Below are 25,621 nucleotides of genomic sequence, written 5' to 3'. Positions count from 1 at the left end.
GTGGCCGGCGCTGATGGCTGGGAATGAACGCCAGCTCGGCCGTTTCCCGACTTGCCGAAAGTGCACGGGGGTCGGCACGTCCGAGCCTTGTGTCCGAACCTGGCGTGGTAATAACACCACGCCTGGTCAGGTGGAGGCCCCGGCCGTCGTGTCGGAAGCGGTCGGTGCGGCGTGGCGGCCGCCAGTTTCACCGGCAGTTCGGCCTCCAACCGCGCAGGGTGCTCGGGCGTCGTGGGCGTCGCCTCGGACGGCGGCAGGCTCCAGGTAGCCGCGCCGATGTGTTGGCCCACCGAGGAGATCTTATCGGCTTCCCTGGCGAGGGCGCGGGGATCGGTGATCGACGTGCCAGCCAGGGCGAGGCGTACCGGGTGAGGCAGCTGGCGAAGGAACAACTCACGGAACAGAAAATCCGGAGAGTGCTCACCTAGCAACGAGAGCATATAGTCCATGCGCTCGGACGGGCGCGTGTCGCCGAGCTCGGGCAGGTCGAGCAGGCGCCGTGCGCGTGCCGCCGGTGAGAGGGCGAAAGCGTCGAGGAGGAGCGTCTTCAGCGCGTCATACTTGTCGGCAGCCGGCGGGTGCTCGAGGAGGCTCAGGGCGCGGGCCGCGGTGGCGGAACCGAGCGCTGCCACGACGTGGTGGAAGCGGGTGTCGTCCGTGGTGATGCCTCGCAGGGCGAACTGGGAGTCCGCCTGGGCGAACCAAACAGCCGCGTGAGCCTCCCAGAAGGTAGGCAGTTTAAGATTCACTGCCGTATCCATGTCGGTAGGTCACCAGTGAAGGAGCTGCGCTCCAACGCGAGTCGAAAGAAGTGACGCGACCAAAGACGGAATTCGGCCGAGTTGCTTTATTGAAACAAAACAGCTCAGGTATTCTGACCCAAAGCCCGTTTATCAGGCAGCAATATATATACACATTTATGTCGGGAAGTTTGCCCGGCAAAAGCTATACCGGGCATGCCCGGGTGTCAAGGGTGAGCCATGGAAAGGCGAGTCTGGACCTGCCCGGGCGTGTTTGGCTGCGGCCTGGCAAGTCGAGGCTGGGCGTGCCCGGGCGCTCTGGACGAGCACTGGAAAGGCGAGAGCGGGCATGCCCGGACGCTCTGGGCGAGCCCTGGAAAGACGAGACCGGGCGTGCCCGGGAGGTTCGGGCGTGCCCGGGAACAGTGAGTCCGGGCATGCCCGGGAGAGGCGCGTCTGGTCGTGTTCTGGCCGGTGCAAGGCGATTGTGTGCATCCAGCGGTAACCGCTACAACGCCAAGCATACAGCCAAAGCAACAATGGAATTGTTTCAGAACGAGAATGTGAAAGTCCTTGAGTAGCTCAGTCAAAGCCCAGATTTGAATCCCATTGAGAATCTGTGGAAATACATGAATATTGCTGTTCACCGACGTTCCCCATCCAACTTGACAGAGCTTCAGCAAATCTGCACGGAAGAATGGGAGAAACGACGCAAATCCAGATGTGCAAAGCTGACACAGACATACCCAAGAAGACTCGATGCTGTAATCGCTGCAAAAGGTGCTTCTATGAAGTATTGACTCAGGGGGTTGAATACTTATGTAAATTAGATATATCTGTATTTCATTTTTAATTATTTTGTGAGAATTTCTAAAAAAAATAAAAAAATTAATCCATGTTGGCATGACGTGTAGTCAGTGACAATTTTTTAAAATTTTATCCATTTTCAATTCAGACTGTACCACAACAAAATGTGGAACAGTCAAGGGGTGTGAATACTTTCTGAAGGCACTGCACCTGAACACTGCACAGGGTAAGCTGTTCTATGACCTCCCTAGTTAGTGATGTTTCAGTTTGCGTAAGAGATGACAATATGCCAAAAGCAGATACCTACTTTGTCTGAAACATTGTATTATATATTACACAGGCAACCTGGGAACCGGAGGAAGAAGCCAACAGTCACTGTTCCCTCATGAACATTGAGCACTCGCTGACCTTCTGTGGTCGGAAGATTCCTGGCGATCTGAAAGTGCAGGCCCGTCAGGTTGTACCACAAACCTCTTTTTGTTCTACTACAAACTCTGGGCTTCTCGAAGAGCAGAAGACATTGCTAGATTTGTACAAGCTAGAGCATGATTTACTTTCACCCTCGCACACCATCATTGATTCCAAGTTGTGTCATATATGGATTGCATTTAACAAACTTTTTATTTGCTGACTTAATTTATCTTTTACTCTGTCGTAAATAAACGTTTTTGGGCATTGTGTGTATGTTTAACAGGTAGGCCCAGGCCTAGTTTACTTGCACTTCAAACACGCAGTGTTCGGCCAGGGGATGATCCTCCAGTGTGTGACACCAGTGGAACCCTTGCTTCAACAAGTCACACACTACATGTATTACAAGTCCACAATTCCACCAATAATCCCAAAGATATTGCTTCGTTTGGAAAGGGTACAGGTGAGTCATAATGCACTTATTACTTGCAAAGTCGAAGATTTTTCAAGTATATTGGTCGGTTCCGTTTGTCTGTCTGTCTGTTTGTCTGTCTGTCTGTTTGTGTTTGTCACCGGCCTACAGGTCACAATTCTAAACCGATCGTCACGAAACTTCACCACGTTGTATAAGTCGTCCCAATTTTGAGGTCAAAGGTCAAAGGTCATCTGGAGGTCAAATTTCTAAAATCGCCATTTTAAATCCGATTGACTTGAAAATCAAATAGCATTTGTATATCAAGTCACTAAATTGGGAAACGAACTATTTTTGAGGTCAAAAGGTCAAAGGTCAACTTAAGGTCAATTTTTAAAAATCATCAATTTTCATCTAAAAAGCCGTCAATTCTCAACCGATTGACTTGAAAATTGAACAGCATTTGCATATCGAGTCACTAAATTGGGAAAGATACGAGTTTTTAGGTCAAAAGGTCAAAGGTCAACTCAAAGTCAAACTTCCAAAATCATCACTTTTTATCTTTAAAACCATCAATTTTCATCCGATTGACTTGAAAATTGAACGGCATTTGCACATTGAGTCACTAAATAGGGAAACCAACTATTTTTGAGGTCAAAAGGTCAAAGGTCAACTCAAGGTCAACCTTCCAAAATCATCATTTTTCATCTAAAAAATCGTCACTTTTCTTCCCATTGACCCGAGCTTTGATCAAGATTGTCAATTTTAATCTTGATGAAATGGACAATTTGCTGTATCAATGGAATTTTTTTTCTTGGGGAGGGGGGGGGGGGGGAGGCGTATTTTGCAAGTATCGTGTTCCGCATGACGTCTTCTTCTTTATTTGTTTTTAGTTATAAAATGGCTACTTTACAGTCACTAGCAAAGAAGCCGTCCTTATGAACCGGTTAATTCCGCCACCGAAGGTCATCGGATGTCATGTTCACACGGCTGTCTGTCTGTAGCTCTGTCTGTGAGCAGGTTATCTCCAAAAGGTGTGAACTGATTCGGCCGAAATTTGGTGAACAGGTTTGGTGTGTAAAAAGGACGAATTTATGCGATTTTGGTGAATATGCAGATCCGAGACTTTATTTAATTTTTGTGGCCGATTCTTCACCAGAGAGATGAGACAAAACGACCGATAGCATGGAGTTTCAAAAAGTTGTGAACGGATAATGACAAAACTTGGTGGATGAGTTGGGCAGGTGACAAGAACAAGCCGATTCGATTTTGGTTCAGGAACTTCAGGTCCAAATCCAGATCCGACCTATCAGTGGAATACAAAACGTAAACTGTTCAGCCTGGTCGATGCAAGTGCTCTATTGAGTGCATTTCTGGTTTATTGAAGTTTCTAATACTCATGGAAAAACTTTTTACCTTTATTACATAACATACCGGTGTGTACCCCGGTTTAGAATAGGTACACCGTATCCCTGCCCTAAGAGGTGACTAAAAGGGTTGGCGTCAGGAAGGGCATCCGGCCATAAAAACATTGCCTCAAAAAGAGAACCATGACAATTACAACTACATATGGGCAGGGTACAGCCCGAAGTACCCGGTGGGGGACCTCACTCCCTCTCGTCAAAACTCAAGGTGGGGAACCCGATCGAAGCAAGGGTGGAAATCACTCCATTTATGACGACGAAACGTCTGATGCCCGACGTGGAGATCGGTTTCTGAGATTTGGGACATGGAATGTAGGGACAATGACAGGGAGATCAGGAGAAGTGGTGGAAGTATTGGTCAGAAGAAGAGTGGACATATGTTGTGTGCAGGAGACGAGATGGAAGGGAAGTGGTGTGAGAATGGTGAAGGGTAGGCAGGGACAGAAATACAAGTTTGTGTGGCAAGGGTGCCCGGAGGGCGTGAATGGTGTTGGTGTCCTGTTTTCTGAAGAGTTTGTAGACAGTGTGGTGAGTGTGACTAGAGTGAGTGATAGGTTGATGATGGTGAAAATGATGATTGGAAAGCTCTTGGTGAACGTCATCTCGGGATATGCTCCGCAGGTTGGTCGGAGCGATGAAGAGAAGGACAAGTTCTGGTGTGCTATAGAGAAGCTGATGGAAAACGTGAAAGATGAGGAAGTTGTTGTGGTAGGAGGAGACCTAAATGGACATGTGGGAAGGAGTATGGATGGTTTTGACGGAGTTCATGGGGGTTATGGATATGGTGTGAGAAATGGAGAAGGTGAAAGGATTTTGGAGTTTGCTGATGGAGCTGATTTGTTGATTTGTAATACTCAGTTCCAGAAAGAGGATAATAAGCTTGTTACATACACGTCAGGTGGGTCGACGACAACCGTTGACTACCTGATGGTGCGTAGGCGAGATAGGGGGCACTTCCGGGACACAAAGGTGATCCCGGGGGAGGAGGCTGTTTCACAGCACCACTTGGTTGTCTGCGACATAAGGGTGAAAGGTGCGAGGAGAGCTCGGCGGGTGAAGTACCAACCGAAAATGAAGGTGTGGAGGTTGAAAGAGGTGACAGTGAGGGAGGCATTAAAAGAGAGGCTGAGTAGGGTAGAGGATGATGTGGTTGAGCTTGAAAGTGGTTGGATGTCAATGAAAGATAGTCTGTTGGGAGCCGTTGGTGAGGTATGTGGATGGACGAAAGGACCATCGAGGCACTCGGAAACATGGTGGTGGGATGATGAAGTTGGAAAGAGGATTGACGAGAAGAGGAAGAGGTTCAAGGAGTGGCAGAAGGCGAAGGGTATGGGGGCAGAAAAGGCAGAGCATGAAAGTTATAAGGCAGCCAAGAAGGCTGCAAAGAAAGAGGTAGCAAAGACACAGGAGGCATGTAGGAAAATGTTCGGAGAACGCTTGGATTCGGAAGAGGGTCAGAGAGCGGTATTCAGGATTGCAAAGCAGATAGCGAAAGAGAGGTGTGATGTGATGGGGGTGAGTTGCTTGAAGGATGAAGTGGGACAAATCGTTGTGGACCCAGATGGAATTAAAGGAAGATGGAAGAGATATATGGAAATACTGTTGAATGCAGAGAATGAATGGGATGGCAACATAGAGAGTAACCCAGTTTTAGGACCGGCAGAAAAGATAACCGAGAAGGAAGTTGAGGAAGCGATAAAAGCAATGAAGAGTAGAAAAGCGGGAGGGCCGACGGGAGTTGTGGGAGATATGTTGAAGGCAGCAGGAAGTTGGGGTGTGAAGAGAATGACAGAGATATGCAATCTGGTGGTGAAAGAAGACCGCATTCGAGTGGATTGGGAACTGAGTACCCTCGTCCCTCTATACAAGGGGAAAGATGACCCTCTGGACTGTGGCTCGTATCGAGCGATAAAGTTATTGGAGCATGGAATGAAGGTATTCGAAAGGGTGTTGGAGAGGAGGATAAGGAAAAAAGTGAAGATTGACGAAATGCAGTTTGTATTTATGCCAGGAAGAGGAATGACAGACGCGTTTTTTATTGTGAGGCAGTTGCAGGAGAAGTATATGGAGAAGAGGAAGAAGTTGTTTCTTGGGTTTGTTGTTCTGGAGAAAGCATTCGATAGGGTTCCACGTGAAGTAGTGACATGGGCATTGAGGAAGTTAGGAGTGGAGGAATGGTTGATCAGAGTAGTGATTGCAATGTACAAAAGAGCGTGCACAGCTGTAAGGACGAAGGACGGGAACAGTGGTGAGTTTGAGGTGAATGTGGGGGTGCATCAGGGGTCGGTACTAAGTCCACTACTATTTGTAGCTGTGATGGAGGTGCTGGCTCAGAACGTAAAGGAGGGTTTACCGTGGGAGTTGTTGTATGCAGATGATCTGGTGTTGATTGCAGAAAGTATGGATGGACTGAAGGAGAAGATGAACAAGTGGAAGGAATGTATGGAGACAAAAGGTCTGAAGGTGAATATTTCGGAAAACGAAGGTGATGGCAAGTGGTAAAGCATGTGGTGAGGTGGAAAGAACTGGGAAGTGGCCGTGTGCTGTGTGCAGGAAGGGTGTCGGAGTGAATTCCATTCAATGTACAATGTGCGCTGAGTGGGTTCATCAAAAATGTAGTGGTTTGAGAGGGTCATTAACCAGTGTGGCAGCTACATTCAAGTGTAAGGTGTGCACAGAGGGAGCTGCAGATGGAGGAAATGTTGAGTTGGATCTTGGAGATGGCGTGAAGCTGGAAGGTGTGAAAACATTTTGTTACCTTGGAGACATGCTGAATGGAGAAGGTGGATCAGACTCGGCAACGGTTGCTCGAGTGAGATGTGCATGGAAGAAGTTTCGGGAACTGAGTGGCGTGCTGACGAGGAGGGGAGTGTCATTGAAGCTGAAGGGAAAGGTGTATGCTGCATGTGTGAGAAGTGTTTTGATTTATGGGAGTGAGACATGGGTAATGAACGTAGAGCAGCAACGAAGGCTGGAAAGGGTGGAAATGCGAATGGTTCGGTGGATGTGCGGAGTATCATTGAGAGAGAGGAAGACAAATGATGAATTGCGAAAGATGGTGGGAATAGAGCCTGTGATGGATGCTGTGAAGAGAAACAGGTTGAGATGGTTTGGTCATGTGTTGAGGAAGGATAAAAGTGACTGTTTGAAAAGAGTGATGGAAATGAATGTAGAAGGAAGTAGAGGACGGGGAAGACCGAGAAAGACTTGGCTAAAGATGGTGGAAGAAGAAATGCGGGCAAGGGGGTTAACCAGGAGAGATGCAGAAAATAGGGCAAAATGGAGAAGATTGTCATGGGGACCGCAAGGCTGACCCCCGCTCTTGCAGGGAAAATGGCCTTAAAATGCCTGTTGTTGTTGTTGTATAAGAAAAGGACGTTAGAGACTAGGGACACCGACCTCCATACCAGTGTATGGAATTTTAGCCTGCCATTCCAGTGTTGCATGCATGGGCCTGGAGCTATCTCAAGATCCTTGTGCGACTTTAGGATCATAGCAAACGATTTAACATCAATTTGAGAGAGAGCAAAAAGGGAACCAACTGACATGGGACAGTGTGGCAATAATCGGACACAATAGCAAGATAAAGAGAGAGAGAGAGAGAGAGAGAGAGAGAGAGAGAGATAGAGAGAGAGATTGAGAGAGAGATAGAGATAGAGATAGAGATAGAGATAGAGATAGAGATACAGATACAGATAGAGATAGAGATAGAGATACAGATACAGATAGAGATACAGATACAGATAGAGATACAGATCGAGATAGAGATAGAGATAGAGATAGAGATAGAGATAGAGATAGAGATAGAGAGAGAGAGATTGGGAAGAAACAGATTATCTGGCAAATAAAAGGGTTGTGTTAGGTTAGGTGGAGTTAATGGGGGTTACTGGAAGAACGCATGTATCCTGGAGAGGGTCAGAGGGCTGAAAGAGCAGAGGAAATGAGACTGCAGGAGAGGCCTGTAAATGAGACTGGTCAATGACCTGTCTACGATCTCAGAGCAAAAGTCCTTGTGCTTTGGCTTCATCTTCAGAGATTCCAATAATGCTGAGAGCTTTGGATTCCACAAAATTCAGGAGAGACGGATGAAGCATCATCCCATAATGGAGAGCAGTACATACTCCATTGGGGTATGGACAAAGGCCTTGCAGGCTGTGGGTAATTCAGATTTTTCAAAGAATGACCGAGGATGTCTAGACTGGGGCTGGCTTTGAGGCAAACTTTACAATCAATGTGATCGGTTTGGGAGAGGTCATGGCTGATGGAGACATTCAAGAGACTGTCCCTCTTCCAATGGCTGACTATGGAAATAGATAGGTGGGTTTGTTTGACTGTCCTTCTGGAGCAACAGAGTGAGGTTGTGACACTGATGCACTTCCCCCCCGGCTGGTTATGGCAGGAATTTGTAATTTGTTTAGGATGCCGGCGAATACTCGACTACTCTTCGAGAAGGACACCATGGGATATTTAACGTCCACCGACCAGAAAATGGGGCGTCTGTTCAATGTCCATCCGAGGGATGAATCACCCTGCCTGTGAAACACCGGGATGACAGTCGGTAGAAGACGGAGAGACCACCGACCCGTCCGCGATGTGAATGCCAACCCACTGGACTGGAGCGAGCGGCCGGCATTCGCACAGCTAGTAGAATCTGCCATGCGTCTGAAATCCCAGGACATGTTCATTTAGACACACTGAAGGGTGTTTACCCTGATGTACTCCTAATGTGTTCTCACCCTCACCGAGACTGTCACTGAGCTGTCTCTTTAGATCGTTACTTGGATACATTGTGTTGTAATTGTCTTATGTAAGAACCGCCTTTAGAGGCCATTTTTCCCGCAGAGTGGGGGTTGGCCTTTTTTGGGCACCGTGGTCCCATTTTTGAAGCAATGTTTTATGGCCGGATGCTCTTCCTGCCGCCAACACTGTTAGTCGCCTCTTGCGACACACAGGGAATGACCAGTGAACTGGTTCTCAGTTTGCCGACCTCGGAAGGATGACAGGCTGAGTCAACCCCCCCTGGCATTAATCGAGCAATCGCCCGGGATTCAAACCCAGGATCCCAAGCCAGGACCCTAACCTCCAAGCCAACACCAGGCTTAATTGTCTTATGTAAGAAACAACATATTCTAGTGTTGTAGATATAGCACAGACATGGCGCAGACAGATGCATCTGCCTTTCCTTGTATTTCTTTACACGTCGTTCTTTCTTTCACAATCTCTCTACGTGTTGTATCTGCAGTTTGAGCGAGATGTATATATCTGGAACAACAAGACATACATGAAGAAGCCATTTCTCATTGCTGAAGACTCGGCAATCAGACGCCATCGCCGCTGGTATTCACAGTTCTACACGGAGAATAGTAAACAATCGTCTCCCCAACGGAATACCCTTGAATGGTGATGTTTCAGCTAATTTCAAGTTTAAAGGCCCTAATATCATAAGGATAATAACATCTTGTCCTTCCCTTACAATTAAGACATCATCAAAGCTATGTATAGGGAAAGTAAGTTGTACGTTCCTTTTTAAGGGGTCTCAACTCTTGTCGAAAGATTGAAAAGCGACAGAGCAAGTTGCGGAGCTAAAGAAAGCTGCAACAAATCTATTAACATACACATCATACAGGAAATACACCTTATTACAAGTTGAAGCTGAACAACAAACACTGAAGGTTTAACCTGCTGGAAAGGAAGTGGAAGGGAGCTGGTTCGCAATGGATGCACACAGAGATAAATTTATCGAGATGAGAAAGAAACCCCAAACCCCATGGGGGCTCCACACCCGGCGATGAATCGTCACTTCGATAAATGCCAAGAAATACGTGGGAATTATGACCTGAACATGGTATTTACTGCAGCACGAAACGTTCCATCCATGCACCACTACTTCATTCACTGAACAAAAATAAATAAATACCAAAGTGAAGATGCAAACAAAGATGGACGAAAGACGAGGAATGAAAATGGCAGCCAGGGTAGGTAGTCCGCAGTAATTCCTTGATGCATGCAGATGGATTTTCTATTTATTTTTTCTTCCATAGGCAGTGCAATGGATTTACCATATATATATATATATAGGTAAATAATTAAATACTCCATCTTGTGTTTGCATCACAAAATTGGTGACCAACACGACTGCCTCTGCCCACGGACGGATCCCTGCAGCATCAATTATTGGGCTTTGACAACCTGTGTCATGTCAGCACCAAAGCCAGGGGAGTAGTTATCAAACCCCCTCTCCATCCCCTCCACCCCCTCTCCCCCCCCCCCCCCACCCCTCCCCCCCAAGACTGCCAAGTTGCAATCAACCCTTAGGCCGCCCTCAGGGATTATGTTTACTTGGCAAGCGACACATGCTTATTACAATTTGCGCAGCAATGGCCATTATGGGGCAAGTAATTTGTCACCACAGCAGCTGTAAGGTGGTGTGTGTATGTGTGTGAGTGTGTCCACCTCTTGTACTTTGCACAGCTACCCTGGTTACTTTTCTCTTAATCATGGTGGATAAGAACCTACTTCTTGACCAATCAACATCATTTGTAGCTGGGAATAATTCGAGAAACTGTCTTAAAACCAAATATGAGGGAAAAAGGAAAACAACTGTTGATTAAATGTCAAGAACACTTTTGTCCAGTTCATAGAACTTTTCAAACTTACTGGGTATCTTTATTTTATTTTATTATTTTACACCTTATAGAACTCTCCTTAAGATTGTGCATTTTTTATTCAGTACTCATCGCTTTGTGGTTCATTTTGATTCGCTAGTTTGACTTTTCATGCTTTAGCAAAGTTCAACTACGTGTTTTTTCCGAATAAAAATGTCAGAAAAAAAAGTGAAAAATCTTTTCAATTAATATGAAATGCCTACAACTTTTTTCTATACCAAGTCGAGGCTCGTGTAAGAGCTAAAATGTATAACATATAATAAAGGGAGGGGGAGAGAGAGGGAAGCACAACAACAATAGAGAACAGGTACATCGGGAGATCTATGGAAGAGAGAGGGCTGGAATGGGGTACACGGGATAAACAAGATGGACACTACAGGGACTTTCAGGAAAGAAACGGGGAGTTTGGAGGAGGTGGATCTGGGGTGAATTAACGGGTGTAGAAAAGATCAGGGTTTTGGATGGGGGAAGATAAGAGATGGTGGTGAACAGCTGTTTTAACGACCTGGAGGGAGGAGTGGGATTGAAGAGAGTGTGGGAGTTTGTTCCAGAGGTGGGAGAAAAGAGGAATGAAAGAGTGAAGGTGAACCACAAATTCGTGGATCACTTTTCCGCGAATAGAGAAACAGGTCGCATTTTATCACCCGCGAATACATGGAACCCGTGAATAGCGGGGTCCGACAGTACACAAATGTTCACACCCCTTCCCCCTCTCCCCCAGAGGGCCACAGTTCCTGATGGGCACCATCACGAGACACACACAAACATAAAATCTGAACCCTATCTACTGCTGCAAAATGAGGCAAGGGAGAAGAGATTAAATGAAGAAAGAAACATAAAGAGGTTAATAGAGGAGATGATGATTGGAGGTGTGGAGTGATGAGCTGGTGAGGTTTGGCCTACTTGTTGGACGAGTCATGTGGTGAATGCAGCTCGGTTGAGTGCGGAGGCATGTGTGCAGGCAGATGGTGAGGCACGGACCGGCCGATGATGCTGGAGCAGAATCAGTGCACCAACTTCAGAGCTTCAAAAGTCAAAGTCTCTCTCTTTCTCTCTCTCTCTCTCTCTCTCTCTCTCTCTCTCTCTCTCTCTCGCGCACCCCTGCTGGACGTTGGTGAGACGTGCGTGGGTGTGGCAATCATGGCGGCTGTGTGTGTTGTGCTGTGAGTACTGTGTTGTGTTGGTGGTCTTTCCTATCCCCCTTTCACTCTATTTGTGTCCTTGTAGGTGTTTGTGAAGTGCTCTCCGTGTTTCCCTTCTGTGTTGAGACAAGAGAGGGAGAGAGAGACAGCACGGTAACGGTTAGCCACCTGTATTTATAACGTGGGTTATTTATATCGTGCCGATTATTTATTTAATTAATTTATATTTCCTTAACCTTATATAAATATTGTTACTGTTTAGTTTGTTTAGTTTATTGCCGATAAATGGCTAATAGGAATAGTCAAAGGACTGCTAATTGTGTTAGCGATGAGGGGTTAAGCTATGCCTTGTTCCGTAAGCACGGGCTGTGCCTTGTTCCGCCGGATGATGTACAAATGGACGATGTTCTACTTGCAATCGGGGATGTCATCGAGGTGAATAACATCCGTGCTGCGTCTCGAATGAACCACAAAGTGGTGGTTTTCGTGTCACAAGTAAGTCTTGCGGCTTGCGGACATTGTGGTGCAGAACGGGTTAACGTTGTGGAACGACCAATTTGTTCCGGTATCGTCCATGGACACGCCGGCGGTTAAAGTTATTTTAAGTAACGTTCCGCCCTTTCTAAGGAATGAAGAAATCCTACGTAAATTAGGGGAGCATGGGACTGTCGTCTCACTAATTATCACGGTCCCCCTGCGAACCAGGAACGGAAGGTTGAAGCATGTTGAGTCGTTTAGACGTTTCTGTTTCGTCGTACTAAAGGATGAGGCGAAACAGCTGAACATATCTACTAGTACCTGACTGCAAAGCCGCAATGAGCCGGCGAAGCCAAAGCCTCTTGCCACTATTTTACCCATCACGATGGCATCAGTGGGTTAGGTAGTTTGGTAGTAGGTAGGTGTAGTAGGTACCGTACCTGGTAAGACTTGGTAAAAGAGCAGAGCAGACAGTCCTCCCCAATACCTACATACAATAAATGTCACAAGAAGCTAAAGGAAGTAACTATACGATGTGCTAGCTTAGGGCCTATTTTAAGAAATTTTAACTGGGCTTAATATACGTTTTCACAGTACGTGTGTAATCTTCTAACTTCAGTCGCTGTCAGGGCTGGTTCTCTCCGGGCACTGCGGCTTCTTCCACCAGAAGTTAGCTTGCAGTAAGATCAGTGCCGACAGGTCAGACGATAGCGCCGTTTCAACGGCAATGTGTGACTGTCGTTAATCAAAGCGTGTCGATGGCGCTGATTGGCTGACCTAAGCTGATCGCTGATTGGTCAGCTCACAAAATTTCGCAAATTTAGACCTAAAATGACACCATTTGCATTCTGGATGAGATTAAAATTGATAAAATTTACTTCTTCATTAATTCGGTGAATTCCGTCTCAACTTCGGATATTTCCGGCCGTGAAAAACTATCCCCTACGGCTGCGAGATTTCTAAAAAATAATTCTTCGTCAATTTTAGAATATTTGATGCCGTTTTCAGCCTCCGAAACGCGTAATAAGCTTTTTTGAAGTATTTTTTCAAATGCTCGAATCTCATTGGTTCGAGTGACGTTTGTGAATTTGGTGACGATTTTCGTTGAAGATAACGAGGTTGGTCTTAAAGTATTTTAATTACAAATTAGAGGTGCATAAGATTGTGAATCGAACAAAAACGGGTGAAACAAACTCCTATTGAACTTTTTCGCAATTTTGTTATGCATACTTCCGCATCCAGAAGATGGCGGCCTCCATTGAGTGATTTGGTTTTTGAAATATTTTTTCAAATGCTCGAATCTCATTGGTTCCGGTGTTTGGTGATGATTTTCATTTAAGATAACCAGACCCGTGCGGGCCGAGGTTGGTCTTAAAGTATTTTAATTACAAATTAGAAGTGCATAAGATTGTGAATCAAACAAAGACAGGTGAAACAAACTCCGATGGAACTTTTTCAAATTTGTTATGCATACTTCCGCATCCGCAAGATGGCGGCCTCCATTGAGCGATTTGGTGCGTCAAAGCTTCGAAATTCTCAAGCCAAGGGATCCAGCATAATCTGTTTTTTCAACATAATACGTACGCGTTCATTGACAACACCGGCTTCGCCGGCTATAAATTTTAAAATAGGAGATCATGATTACCGGATCTTTGCAGCTACTGAGACCTTGATTTGTTATACATGTGGGGCATACGGACACACTCGGCAGTATTGTCCTGATGCGAGGAAGAGTTACGCCACAGTAGCTGGGGCAGCTCCCTCTGTAAATGGCTTGAATGACCCTATAGATGAGCCAGGTGTAGTAAAAAGGTCAACGCCGGAATACCAGGGTGTGGGTAATAGTGGTGCTGGTGGCGAGGCCCATACAGTAGTGGAGCAACCAGACGTGGAGGTTGTCCTGTAGAAGGACCTCAAGAACAAAGGGACTTTGAGGAGGTGAAGCTGATGGAGACCGAGTCGAGGAGAAACTTGAAATGCTCTCTTGCGAATGATGAGAATGGAGGAAAAGGAAACAAAATGTTTCTTGTGCAGGCAGATGGTAATACAGACCAACCTGATGACCATGAGCAAATGGTGATGCAATAGGTAGAGATGGGAATCTGCCCATTTCACAGGATGAAGAGAATCGAAGCATTACCGAGCGTGTCACCGTGTGTGATGGTGGACACCCTGCACCATGCGACGAGCAGTTAAGGACCCTCATCACAACGGAAGATGATGAGAAAGAGATTGATAAGTCTGTGTTAGACAACAATGATGAGGTAGTTGTTGCCATGCAGATGCAACAAAAAGACCATGGTCACAATGACATAGATGAGGTGCCAGTACCTGAGACACTACTAGGCGAGAGTAGGGTTGAGTCTGACGAGGAAGGATGTCGTCCTGCTACCCTGAGTGAGTATCAGAAGGAGCAGGTGAGGCAAGCCAAGGTGACAAAAGGGAAGGTCATTGATTTCTCAAACGAAACGTTTCGACAACGTCATGTTGTAATTAGACATCATTTCCCTGATGTTAAAACTTTCATTAAGGCTTCAAAACCTCTTTTACTAAAAAATGACCCCATGATCTCGGAGCCTCAATTTCAGCATCTTCGAAAAGCAGTAACAAAGGCGAATAACGAATTGCAGGCGGAGGGTGAGCTAGCACCTTAGAATGACAATGCGAGAAATACATATTGCCTCCCTGAACATCAATGGGGGGTGTGCCCCATTACGAAAAATTCAAGCAATCCAGGCAATGGAGAGAGTAAAAGCAGATGTCATTCTATTGCAAGAGACCCATGCCCCAAACAATTTGGCAGCTGAATGGTGTAAACTTTTTAAAGGGCAATGGTGGCTGAGTGGGGTTTCCACCCCCAAGGCTGGTATTGCCATCGCCTTAAGTCCCAGGCTTCCCACTCAGAGTGTTGTTTATAGGGAGGTCTATAAGGCACATTTGATAGCGGTGGAGTTCTACTGCAATATACAAACGCTTATTATAGTAAATGTGTATGCACCAAGTGAACCTATAGAAAGAAGAATATTCTTTTCCACATTGTGGGACTTTGTAAAGGGACTGGATCCAGCTGCTCTCACCTGTATCGCAGGAGATTTCAACTGTACAATTGATCCTTCAGTTGAGAGGAATGGACATGAACCCCACGGTGCTTCTGCGAAGGTGTTAGAGAGCCTCATCAATAACTCTTGTTTTGAGGATGTGTGGAGGTTTCAGCATCCAACTTCACAGGGCTACACATGGTGCAGAGGATCTATATCAATAAGCCAATGCTGAATGTGGTGTCCACTAGCCAAATACTCCCAACAGGGTTGTCAGATCATAATTTAGTCTCAATGTCCTTTAAATTACCGCTGAAATCAGGAGGTAGCGCGTACTGGTCACTCAATACTCGGCTGTTAAGTGATAAGAAATTTAAAGATGCCCTCCGAACCATGTGGGGGGAAATTCGGTCCTCTAAGCTTGAGCATGCCAACCTTCGCATATGGTGGGCCCTTGCAAAGTGTCAAGTTAAAACGTTTTGTCAACAGTATAGTCTGTTTACTACTAAAATGCAAAGTCTCTCAATTGACTCATTAAAGGCTGAAATTGCAGCATTGGAACAGAATTGTAATGGGGCTGGGAAAGATTTTGGATATGATCGGTTACTATGGACAAAAAGGTCCTTAATGACCGAAATGGTGCGGCAGCGGGCAATGGGTACCTTGGTGCGTATGAGGATGAGTTACTTGACTTTGGATATGCCAAATAAGGACTTCTTTAGCTTGGAGAATTCGGTTAAAAACTCTCAGCAAATTCATAAGCTCTGCACTGCTAATGGGTCAACGGTTACCTCCCAACCGGAGATTAAGGCGGCCTTGAAAGTGTTTTACTCTGACTTGAACTCTGCCCAGAGTATCTGCAGTGAGGCGATACAGGAGCTGATTGCCGAGCTCCCAGAAGTCGAGGAGGACAAGCAACACACACTGGAATCGTTAATTTCACCTGATGAACTTGAAGCAGCCATGCGAGGCTTGAAAGATGTTAAAGCCTCGGGGATTGACGGGCTGCCTGGAGAGTTTTATAAGACATTTTGGAATCTTGTGGGACCCGATCTGCTTGAAGTCCTTGACGAAAGCCTGCGTGTTCGAGAACTTCCTCTGTCCTGTAGAAGGGCGGTCGTATGCCTTTTGCCGAAGGCTGGGAACATTCAACTCATTGAGAACTGGCAACCTGTTTCTTTAATGTGTACTGACTACAAAATCTGTCTAAAGTGTTAGCAAACCGGCTGAAAGAGGTGATCAGCTCTGTCATACAGCCGGATCAAACCTACTGTGTTCCTGGACGGTCCATGCATGATAACCTGTTTCTGGTAAGAGATATTATTTCCTGTAAAAAGTACGTGCCTGCCAGTTTTGGGTTATTGTTTCTGGATCAAACAAAGGCTTTTGATCGTGTTGATCATGCATACTTGTTTTCGGTTCTTAAGGGGATGGGTTTTGGTGAAACCTTCACAACATATGTTAAACTGTTATATACAAACACTTTCTGTATGATGAAAGTAAATAACAACTTATGTTCCCCCTTTCCCTTTCGACGCGGTATCCGCCAAGGCTGTCCTCTCTCGGGACTGTTATATACAATTGTCCTTGAACCACTTGTGGCATCTTTCAGGAAACGATTGCCTCAGAATATGGGAGTAGAGGGGTCAAAATTTGTCATAACAGCTTCTGCTGATGACGTTTGTGTCTTAATTAAAGGCCCGAGCAGTGTGGCTGCAGTACAGCAGTGCTTAAAAGACCTCTCTGCAGCCTCTTCTGGTGAAGTAAACTGGAGTAGCCTTGTGGTGTAGTTCAGGTAACCCTTCATTCACATCGCCACCATCACTCCCACAAAATCTGGTATGGAAAACAGACGGCATCAAATATCTTGGAGTTTATCTTGGAAACCATGAAATGGAAATGAGGAATTGGGAAGGAGGTGTGGAACAAATTGCATACCGTTTAAAATCATGGAAAGGACTACTGCGGTCTCTTTCATACAGAGGCCGCGCTCTTGTTATCAATAACCTCATTGCTCAATAACCAGTATTGGTAACCTTGTCGGCCTGGATAATGTCCTTGCCGCCTCCAGGATGAACCACAGAATCGTGTTTTTTGTATCGGAGGAACACCTCATCAATGAGGTGGTAGAGCACGGTCTGTCCTTATCCCAGGGCATTTACATAAGTGTTAGTCCGATGGACACACCAGCGGTTTGAAACATTTTGTCGAATTTACCGCCCTTTATAAAAAGCGAGCAGATTGTCTCTTCGCTTAATAGTTTCGGCACCGTCGTGTCCCGGATATCCATGATCCCCCTGCAACTTCGAGCAGACGCCTTGCTCTGACACATCATGACCTTCCGGTGTCATTGTTATATTATCCTCAAATACAACGCTCAGACGCTTAATGCGACCATAACGCTGTCGCTCAATGGTCATAACTATCAAATATATGTGTCGACTGAAACGACGACCTGTTTTATTTGTGGGCAACACGGACATTGAAAAGGTGCCTGCACGAAGGTAACTGTCCCCGTGAGAACAACCGAGCAGACAGAACCTGGTAATGCTGCGGACGATCAGCCATCCACATCGACGGCAGCAGTGAGAGATACCTCCGTGGATGACGGAGGTTTCACTGTTGTTACTGCTCGGAAGAAGCACAAACGGCCGAATGTTAATGACGAAGCAGCAACAAGGGATTCGAAAAAGATTGTGTTGACCGGAAACGACAGTGGACCCCTCACTGAGGTGGCTCCTTATGTTACCGGCATAACCTTACACAATAGATTTGCATCTCTAACTCCAATAGAAAGAATTAATGAATCAGAGTGAAAGAGCTGCTTGTGATGACAATAATGGACCTGCAGCTCCTTTGACTGCTGAAGTCAACGATAAGCCCATTTTATCCTCCGTCTCTGTGGGGCGGGAGGGACCTGAGGAGGTCGTGCCTTATAATGGCCCGGGCTGTGCTGACATGGAATGTACAGTTTCTGTCTGTGCGGGGCGTGAGGCACCTGAGGAGGTCTGATATGCAGACGCTTCCAAAACCTGCAGACATTCAGGCGATGGCACACGCAGCATCTGCTGCACCAGCGCCTGCTTTACCTTTAGAGAGCAAGACTCAAGCTGCTCAATTGGACTATGACTCCGATGGAGCCTCATCCCTCACGTCTGGCATCAGCATCAAGGCTTGGAACGATTCGTTGTTGTCTCATGGGCCAGAGGATGATCCGAGCATCACACCTGCAGAAATTCTAAAATTCCTGAAAGACACTTTTCAGAAGAGGCGAGTAAAGGTGAAAGATTTCTTTCCAGACATAAAAATCTTCATAACATCCGCGAAATATCTCGTTCTGAAGTCCAGCCAGCTCGGAGTTGGGGAACGAGAAGTATACCGCCTCAAGAAGTACATCATCAAATCGAAGGAAGAGCTACAAGTAGACCAACCTTCCGCTATATAACCCCTTCTCCTTCTTCCTCACATGACCTTTTCTGTAGCTATCCTGAATATCAATGGGGGGCAGTCCCCATTGCGCAAGACCCAGGTCAAATTCCTCACTCACTGAGGTAAAGCATATTGGCAACTTGCTTTTACAGGAGACGAGATGCAATCCTTCTTGCGAAAGCCAATGGCGAAGGGTGATGAACAGCCAATGGTTTTTCAGCAGCTTGGCTTGCCCTAGAGCCAGGGTAGCTATATTCTTCTCATCTTCTTTCCTCCAAACTGACATTGTTTTTGAAGACATAATTAAGGGGTACATAATTTGTGTATCTTTCACCTACAATGGTTCCAAGCACACACTTTTTAATGTCTACTCACCCAGTGACAGCACGGACAGGGTCACTTTTTTTACACAGTTAGAAACATCACTCACTCACGTAGATTTTAATAGCCTTGTTTGCTTGGGTGGGGATTTTAATTGTACTCTAGACTCTGCAATGGACCGGAACGGTAAAGAACCTCATCTAGCTAGTACCGTCCCACTGGCAAGGGTTTTATCTAAATTTTCTTTCGTTGACGCGTGGAGACTTCACAACCCCCTCAAACGCCAATACACATGGTGTCGCTGTCTTGACGGTCGGCTTTCCTTCGCTCGGCTAGATCGTGTTTACATAAATAGTAACTTTCTTAACATGATGGGCAATGTGCAAATTTTACCAATCGGTTTCTCCGATCATCACATGGTCACCTTTTCTCTTCTTTCTCCTATACGGAACTATGGAGCTGCGCATTGGATTTTTAATGTGGACCTTTTAGAGGATCAAGCTTTCCTTAAAGCTTTCCGGGCTTTCTGGGGCACACTTCTGGGGCACACTTCTGGGGCACACTTCTGGGGCACACTGCTGGGGCACACTTCTGGGGCACACTCCGGAAGCCTTCTTTTTCTTCTCTCAATCAATGGTGGGATAATGCTAAGGCGCAAATTAAAACCTTTTGTCAGCAGTATAGATTCTTTTGTACAAAAGATGAGTCTCTCTTTAAAAGTGTTATTGAAAAAGAAATTTTAGCTTTGCAAAGCCGTCTGTCACCTTCCAACACAATGGAAACAAATCTTTAATTGGCCAAAAAGAAAGCTATTCTCAACAGGCTACGTGTAAAACAAGCTAGAGGTGCCATGATTCGTCTCCGTGTGGAGAACTTGCGTCATCTGGACGTGCCTTCTAGTTTCTTCTTTCGACTTGAACATACTTCAAAGGGTAGCGAGCAGCTCACCTTGTTACGGACTGTGCAGGGCAATATGATAAAGGATCACAAGGGCATTAGAACCCTGGTTAAAGATTACTTCTCTGATATGTATTGTATGAAAGACTGATGACGAAATGGTGCATTCTTTAACCGCGTCCTTGCCCACCTTGTCAGCTACTGCACGTCAAGAGCTGGACAGAAAGATAACTATGGAGGAACTGTTTGTCGCACTACAAGCCTTGCCGAATGGAAAAGCCTCTGGCTTGGATGGACTCCCCGTAGAGTTATACAAAGCTTTCTGGGACCTCGTTGGGACGGAACTGTTGGAAATATTTTCTGACAGTTTACGACTCAACCAACTGCCACTCAGCTGCCGTAGAGCGGTGCTTGCCCTAATACCCAAGAAGGGAGATCTGCATCGGGTGGAAAATTGGCGTCCGATATCCTTGCTATGCGTGGATTATAAAATCTTTTCTAAGGCTCTCACCAACCGGCTCAGAGTCGTGATTGGGGAGATCATACACCCAGATCAATCTTACTGTGCCCCTGATTGATATCTGTTCTCTCGAACAAAGAAATGTTGGTCTGGTGTTCCTCGATCAAGAAAAGGCCTTCGATGCCATTGATCACTTTTATCTTTTCTCTGTTTTACGGGGGTTTGGTTTTGGGGAAATGTTTATCTCTCATGTACAGCAACTGTATAATAACACTTTTAGTTTACCCTAAGTTAACAACATTTTATGTCAGCCTTTCCCGGCTATTAGAGGCATTCGTCAAGGTTGCCCTCTTTCCGGCCTCCTGTACTCCCTCGCGATTGAGCCTTTGCTCGTTCGGTTGCGTGTACGTCTTCTCGGTTTCCTTCCCCAACCAACTGCGAACCCGTTCAAGGTGATTGCTTATGCAGATGATCTTTGTGCAATCATTCACTCGGATGAGGTCATCTTGGCCTTGGTCTAATGCGTCCATGAATTCAGTTTGGCAAGTTTGGCAAAAGTGAATTGGAAAAAGAGCAGAGCTCTCTCTCTACCTTGGTCCGCAAAATGGCGCCACTCCTCCGACTCTACCCGAGCAACTCGAATGGATATGGGATGGAGTTCTTTACCTTGGTGTCTTTCTTGGTACTGAAAACTTCATTTTGAGAAACTGGGAATCTCTCATGATTAAAACTGAGAGGTGGCTACTAAAATGGATGGGCTTACTCTGTCAACTCTCCTATCGGGGCCGAACCCTCGTTATAAATAACCTTGCAGCATCAATGCTTTGGCACGTTTTTATGGCACTGCAGCCACTGGTTTTTATTCTATAAAAACTGCAATCTATTTTTATTGACTTCTTCTGGTAGTACAGTGGATAACAACAACAATTGTGCATTTTATGAGAAAAGCATGAAATTTCTAACATACAGACTTGGCATTTAATATGGAATCTTTTTTTTTTTCTTGACTTGGGTTTACTTTCTTAACTCAGTATATCAATCTGGTGAGTTTCTTTTACACTTTGGTGATTTATTTGTTAAAAGAACCATGTCACTGATTGTCTGTCGCAGCAAGAGGTCAACAACAGGATTATATAACAGGTGGCGTGGTAAAATGTACGGACAGGTGCATTTGATGATTGGCTTCACAATCGGGTATATAAGGGTTGTTGCGTTCTGTATTAGTGAAAAACAACTGCTGCACGTCTCCAAAAGTTATTGCCGCTTCCTCTGGAGATGGTCCGTCAACTCGACAATGCTGTTTGTCATGGAGTGGTGGCTTTACGGAATTACGGCATGAAACAGCGTGCTATTGCTCGGCAGTATGGCATCACTCAAGGTCAGGTGTCAAAGATCCTGAAACGAAATGCTCAGAGGGGTGTCCCTACTCCAATACTGAGGCCAGGATGTCCCCGCAGAACCACAAGGAGGGATGATCGCCAGCTGCACCAGTTAGTCCACAATGGCCGTACCAAGTCAGCTAATCGGCTTAGGGCTGAGTGGCAGCAACTGACAAATGTGCCTGTATCCAGAAGGCTAGTCAACCAACGACTGATTCAAGCAGGCTATCGTGCCAGGCGTCCCCTGAGAAAGCCACGCCTGACCAGACAACACCGCCAGTGCCGATTGCAGTGGGCCAGAGAGCACCGTCAATGGCAGCCAGGACACTGGAATCACGTAATCTTCAGTGACGAGTCTCAATTTCTGGTTTATCGTCAAGATGGCCGCATCTGAGTGCGCAGACAAGTGCATGAAGCCTACAACAAAGATTGTATAGTGCCAAGAGTCCAAGCTGGAGGTGGTGGGGTGACCGTTTGGGCTGCTTTTCATGCAGGGGGCAAAACTGACCTGGTTGTTCTGAATGGAAACCTGAACCAGTTCAAGTACAGGGCCATTCTGGAAGAAACATTGCTTCCATTTGCTCGTGCAGCCTTTTGAGGAAACTTTGTCTTCCAAGATGACAATGCACGGCCTCATCGTGCTCGCATGATCCAACACTTTCTTGCTGACCGTGGTGTAGAGCATATGGAGTGGCCTGCCATGTCCCCGGATATGAATCCGATAGAGAACTTGTGGGCAGAATTAACGCGTCAAATCGACCACTTGGACCAGCAGCCGACCTCTGTGCGTGAATTGCAGCAGGCTATTGTCACTGCATGACAAGCGATTCCTGTCCAAACATTGGCAAATCTCTTGAACAGCATGCCTCAACGTGTACGTGCTCTCCTGAATGCTCGTGGGGGTTACACGAAGTACTGAACTGTAATTTTACTGTCCGTAATCCCAGTCGTAATTTAACTTTTGTTTTTGTTAAAATAAAATTAGGCTAATGTGCAAAATAAAGAGATACTTCTGGAAAACGTACAGAAGTTTAACACAGTACTGTCCGTGAATTGAGCTCAATATCAGTTTCCATCACTTTCAAGGATCAATTTATTTGTTTCGAAATGTCAAATGTGGTTTTTGTTTCTTTTAAAGGTCACATTAACAAAATCTAGAATAATTTCAACATAATTCCAATGAACTTTTGGTTCTAAGTCATCTTGAAAAGTAAGTTCACCCCCCAAAAAAAATATTCCATATTAAATGCCAAGTCTGTAGTTAGTGCATACCATAAGGTTTATTTTCAGATGTGGAGGGAAGTCAGATTTGACCTCTGAGGACCATGAGAGGTCAAATCCAAAATGGCCACCAGTCCACTGAGTCTAATGTTCAAACGCGCTTAATTTTGGAACCAGCTCTCCTGCTGAGTCATACTTGGCCCACCTTGCCCCATGTTCGCAAGAGGAGGCTGACACTCGTCTACTTCTGCATGTGACAGATGCTGTGCAAAAGGGGTGTAAGAAGGTGACCATACGTACCGTTGATACTGATGTGGTGGTACTGGCTGTGGCTTCATTCAGCAAGACAGCTCCCGATGAGCTGTGGGTTGCCTTTGGTGTCGGGTCAAGCTTTCGGTACATAGCTGTTACGAAATGGTTGCGACATTGAATCCAGCACAGTGTCTGACTCTCCCAGTCTTTCACCGGGTGTGATATGTATCTGCATTCGCTGGCAGAGGAAAGAAGACTACCTGGGAAACTTGGAAGTCTATCCCAGTGGTGAATGATGCTTTCAATGAACTCCTAGGCATGCCAAGTGAGGTCAGTGAAGGCTCAATGTTACTGCTAGAGAGATTTGTGGTGCTGATGTACGACCAAACCAGTGAGAGCACGGAAGTGAATGATGCCAGGAAACAGCTCTTCACACAGAAGTGTAGAACTCTAGAGAACATTCCTCCAACCCAGGCAGCACTCAAGCAGCACATCAAGTGCACTTGCTACCAGGCCAACTGTTGGAACCAGGCATTGGTCATGGATCCAGAGATGCCAGACCCATCTGACTGGGGCTGGACAAAGGAGACAACTGGGTGGCAGCCTCTTTGGACCACTCTTCCTGGAGCATCAAAATCGTGCCAAAATCGATTCACTGTGGCTGCAGGAAAGGGTGCACTGGACGCTGCAAGTGTGCCAAAGCTGCACTCAAGTGCACTGCACTGTGCTTCTGTTCTGGAGACTTAGATTTTGATCATTACCAATTTTCATCATTGCACTTGATTTAATGTAAGCTTTGGTGGACATACTTGGTTAACTACAGTTATTTTTTCAGAGGTTATTGCATCATTCCTTGCGGTGTAAACACTTTTTTCATCATTTCTGGTCTTTGGGTGTTCTGTACCTATCCCTGTACCTGAAAAAATTAAGTTTTAAAAGTTCAAATGAACTTTTTCCAATAGCAGTTCCAACTGCAGTATCATAAAAATAGATATTTAACGTAATTTGACCTTGTCCGTGACCTAAATGCATGTCCTTGAGTTCTGGCGATCTCAAAAGTATCACCAAATGCATGGGCATCCCCAATTTAGTTGGAAATGACACCTATAAGCACGTTTGAACATTAGACCCGGTGGACTGGCGGACATTTTGGATTTGACCTCTCACGGTCCTCAGAGGTCAAATCTGACTTCCCTCCACATCTGAAAATAAACCTTATGGTATGCACTAACTATGTTAGAAATTTCATGCTTTTCTCATAAAATGCACAATTTGTTAAAATATGAGAGCTTATCCGCCGTACTATGGGGGGGGGGGGGGGGGGGGGGGAAGGAGCACTGGCTCAAACCTGGTGTGTTAAAGCTACCTGTTGCTGAAGGAGGACAGGGCCTGATCGCCATTACCAGTAAAGTGATGGTATTTCGCCTCCTGTCGCTTCGTCGGCTGTTGTACACTGACGTCTCGTGGAAGGCCTTGGCTCACCGCCTGCTTTGGCAGGCAAGGAAACTCGGCTACAATCAGGAAGTGTTCCTCATTGACACCAAGAAAGTGGATATGGCATCAGTCCCCCTGTTCTACAGGAGTGTGCTAGAGGCATAGCAGGCGGTTACCGTGCGCCGTGATAACGGTAACTACTCCCTTGAAATGTTTTTAAACGAGCCAATCTTTTTAAACCCCATTTTTGAAGGGGTCTGCAGCGATTGTACTTTTATGCTAAAGTTTATTGATGTTGGATGCACCAAGGTTAAGGATTTTAGAACCTCTTCTCCTTACAAGTGGAAACCAACTGCTGACGTTGCTGTGGCCACTGGAGTTCGGTCCATTCGAGTCATTGGAGGATATTTTCTGTGATTCTACGCTTTTTCAAGCAAACCAGACTCAAATGGGCTCCACAGGTGGAAGCTGGCACTCTCTTATCCCACCATCCCTTTCCAGAGATTTTGCTTCATTTTCAAGGTTTCACCTCCTTTAAGTTCCTTTAAGAAATCCTCTGTTTATTGTATGTGTCAAAACCCTTCTTCCTGATAGACCTGCAGAACCACAAGCACATTGGAGGAGAATGCTCCAGACTACTCATTCCACTTCGATCAACTGGCTTGTTATGTACAAGGTACCCGTCGCCAAGCGCTCCGGAGACTTGCAGTGGCGATTGGCGCATCACATTTTACCCTCAAACGTTTTGATACACCGAATGTGTCCACATGTCCTCAAAGTGCCCTTTTTGTGATGCCCAGGAAACTCTTTTTCATGCCTTTGTTGGATGCCCAAGATTGACACCACTTTTTACTGTTTTGTCGCATGTCATTCCAGGGTTGCGGTTGGTTTTTACACATTGTGTTTTTATATTTGGTTTTAGTATTAAACCCAGATGTAGGCATGAATGTTTTTTAACCAACTTTTCAATTTCTGAGGCAAAACTTGCCATATATGTGTCCAGGAAGAGGAAAATCCGGAACAGTGTTGTTCCAGTGGATGACGCTGTAGTCTTTTTTAGGTCCTTGGTGTCGTCTCGGCTGAACCTAGAATTGTCTTTTGATAACTGTGGGGAC

General features: G+C 45.8%; 1 protein-coding gene across 2 annotated transcripts in view; it reads left to right on the top strand.

The window, feature by feature from the left end:
• Window positions 1-10,616, top strand: part of LOC137422941 (cholesterol 7-desaturase nvd-like) — a 51,411-nt gene extending 40,795 nt beyond the window's left edge. Inside the window, exons 5-7 of one of the 2 annotated variants that reach the window (XM_068109617.2) lie at window positions 1,888-2,004; window positions 2,242-2,418; window positions 9,034-10,616. In XM_068109617.2, the coding sequence (XP_067965718.1) occupies window positions 1,888-2,004; window positions 2,242-2,418; window positions 9,034-9,195 (456 nt within the window). In that variant the 3' untranslated portion in view covers window positions 9,196-10,616. The remainder of the gene's footprint in view (window positions 1-1,887; window positions 2,005-2,241; window positions 2,419-9,033) is intronic. The other variant, XM_068109618.2, reaches the window with a different exon arrangement.
• The last annotated feature ends 15,005 nt before the right edge of the window (window positions 10,617-25,621 follow it).

This window comes from Myxine glutinosa, chromosome 3 (genome assembly GCF_964187855.1).
Source record: "Myxine glutinosa chromosome 3, kmMyxGlut1.1, whole genome shotgun sequence".
Classification (NCBI taxonomy): domain Eukaryota; kingdom Metazoa; phylum Chordata; class Myxini; order Myxiniformes; family Myxinidae; genus Myxine; species Myxine glutinosa.
Note: the sequence above shows the minus strand (reverse complement) of the source record. Positions and strands in the feature narration are given on the sequence as shown.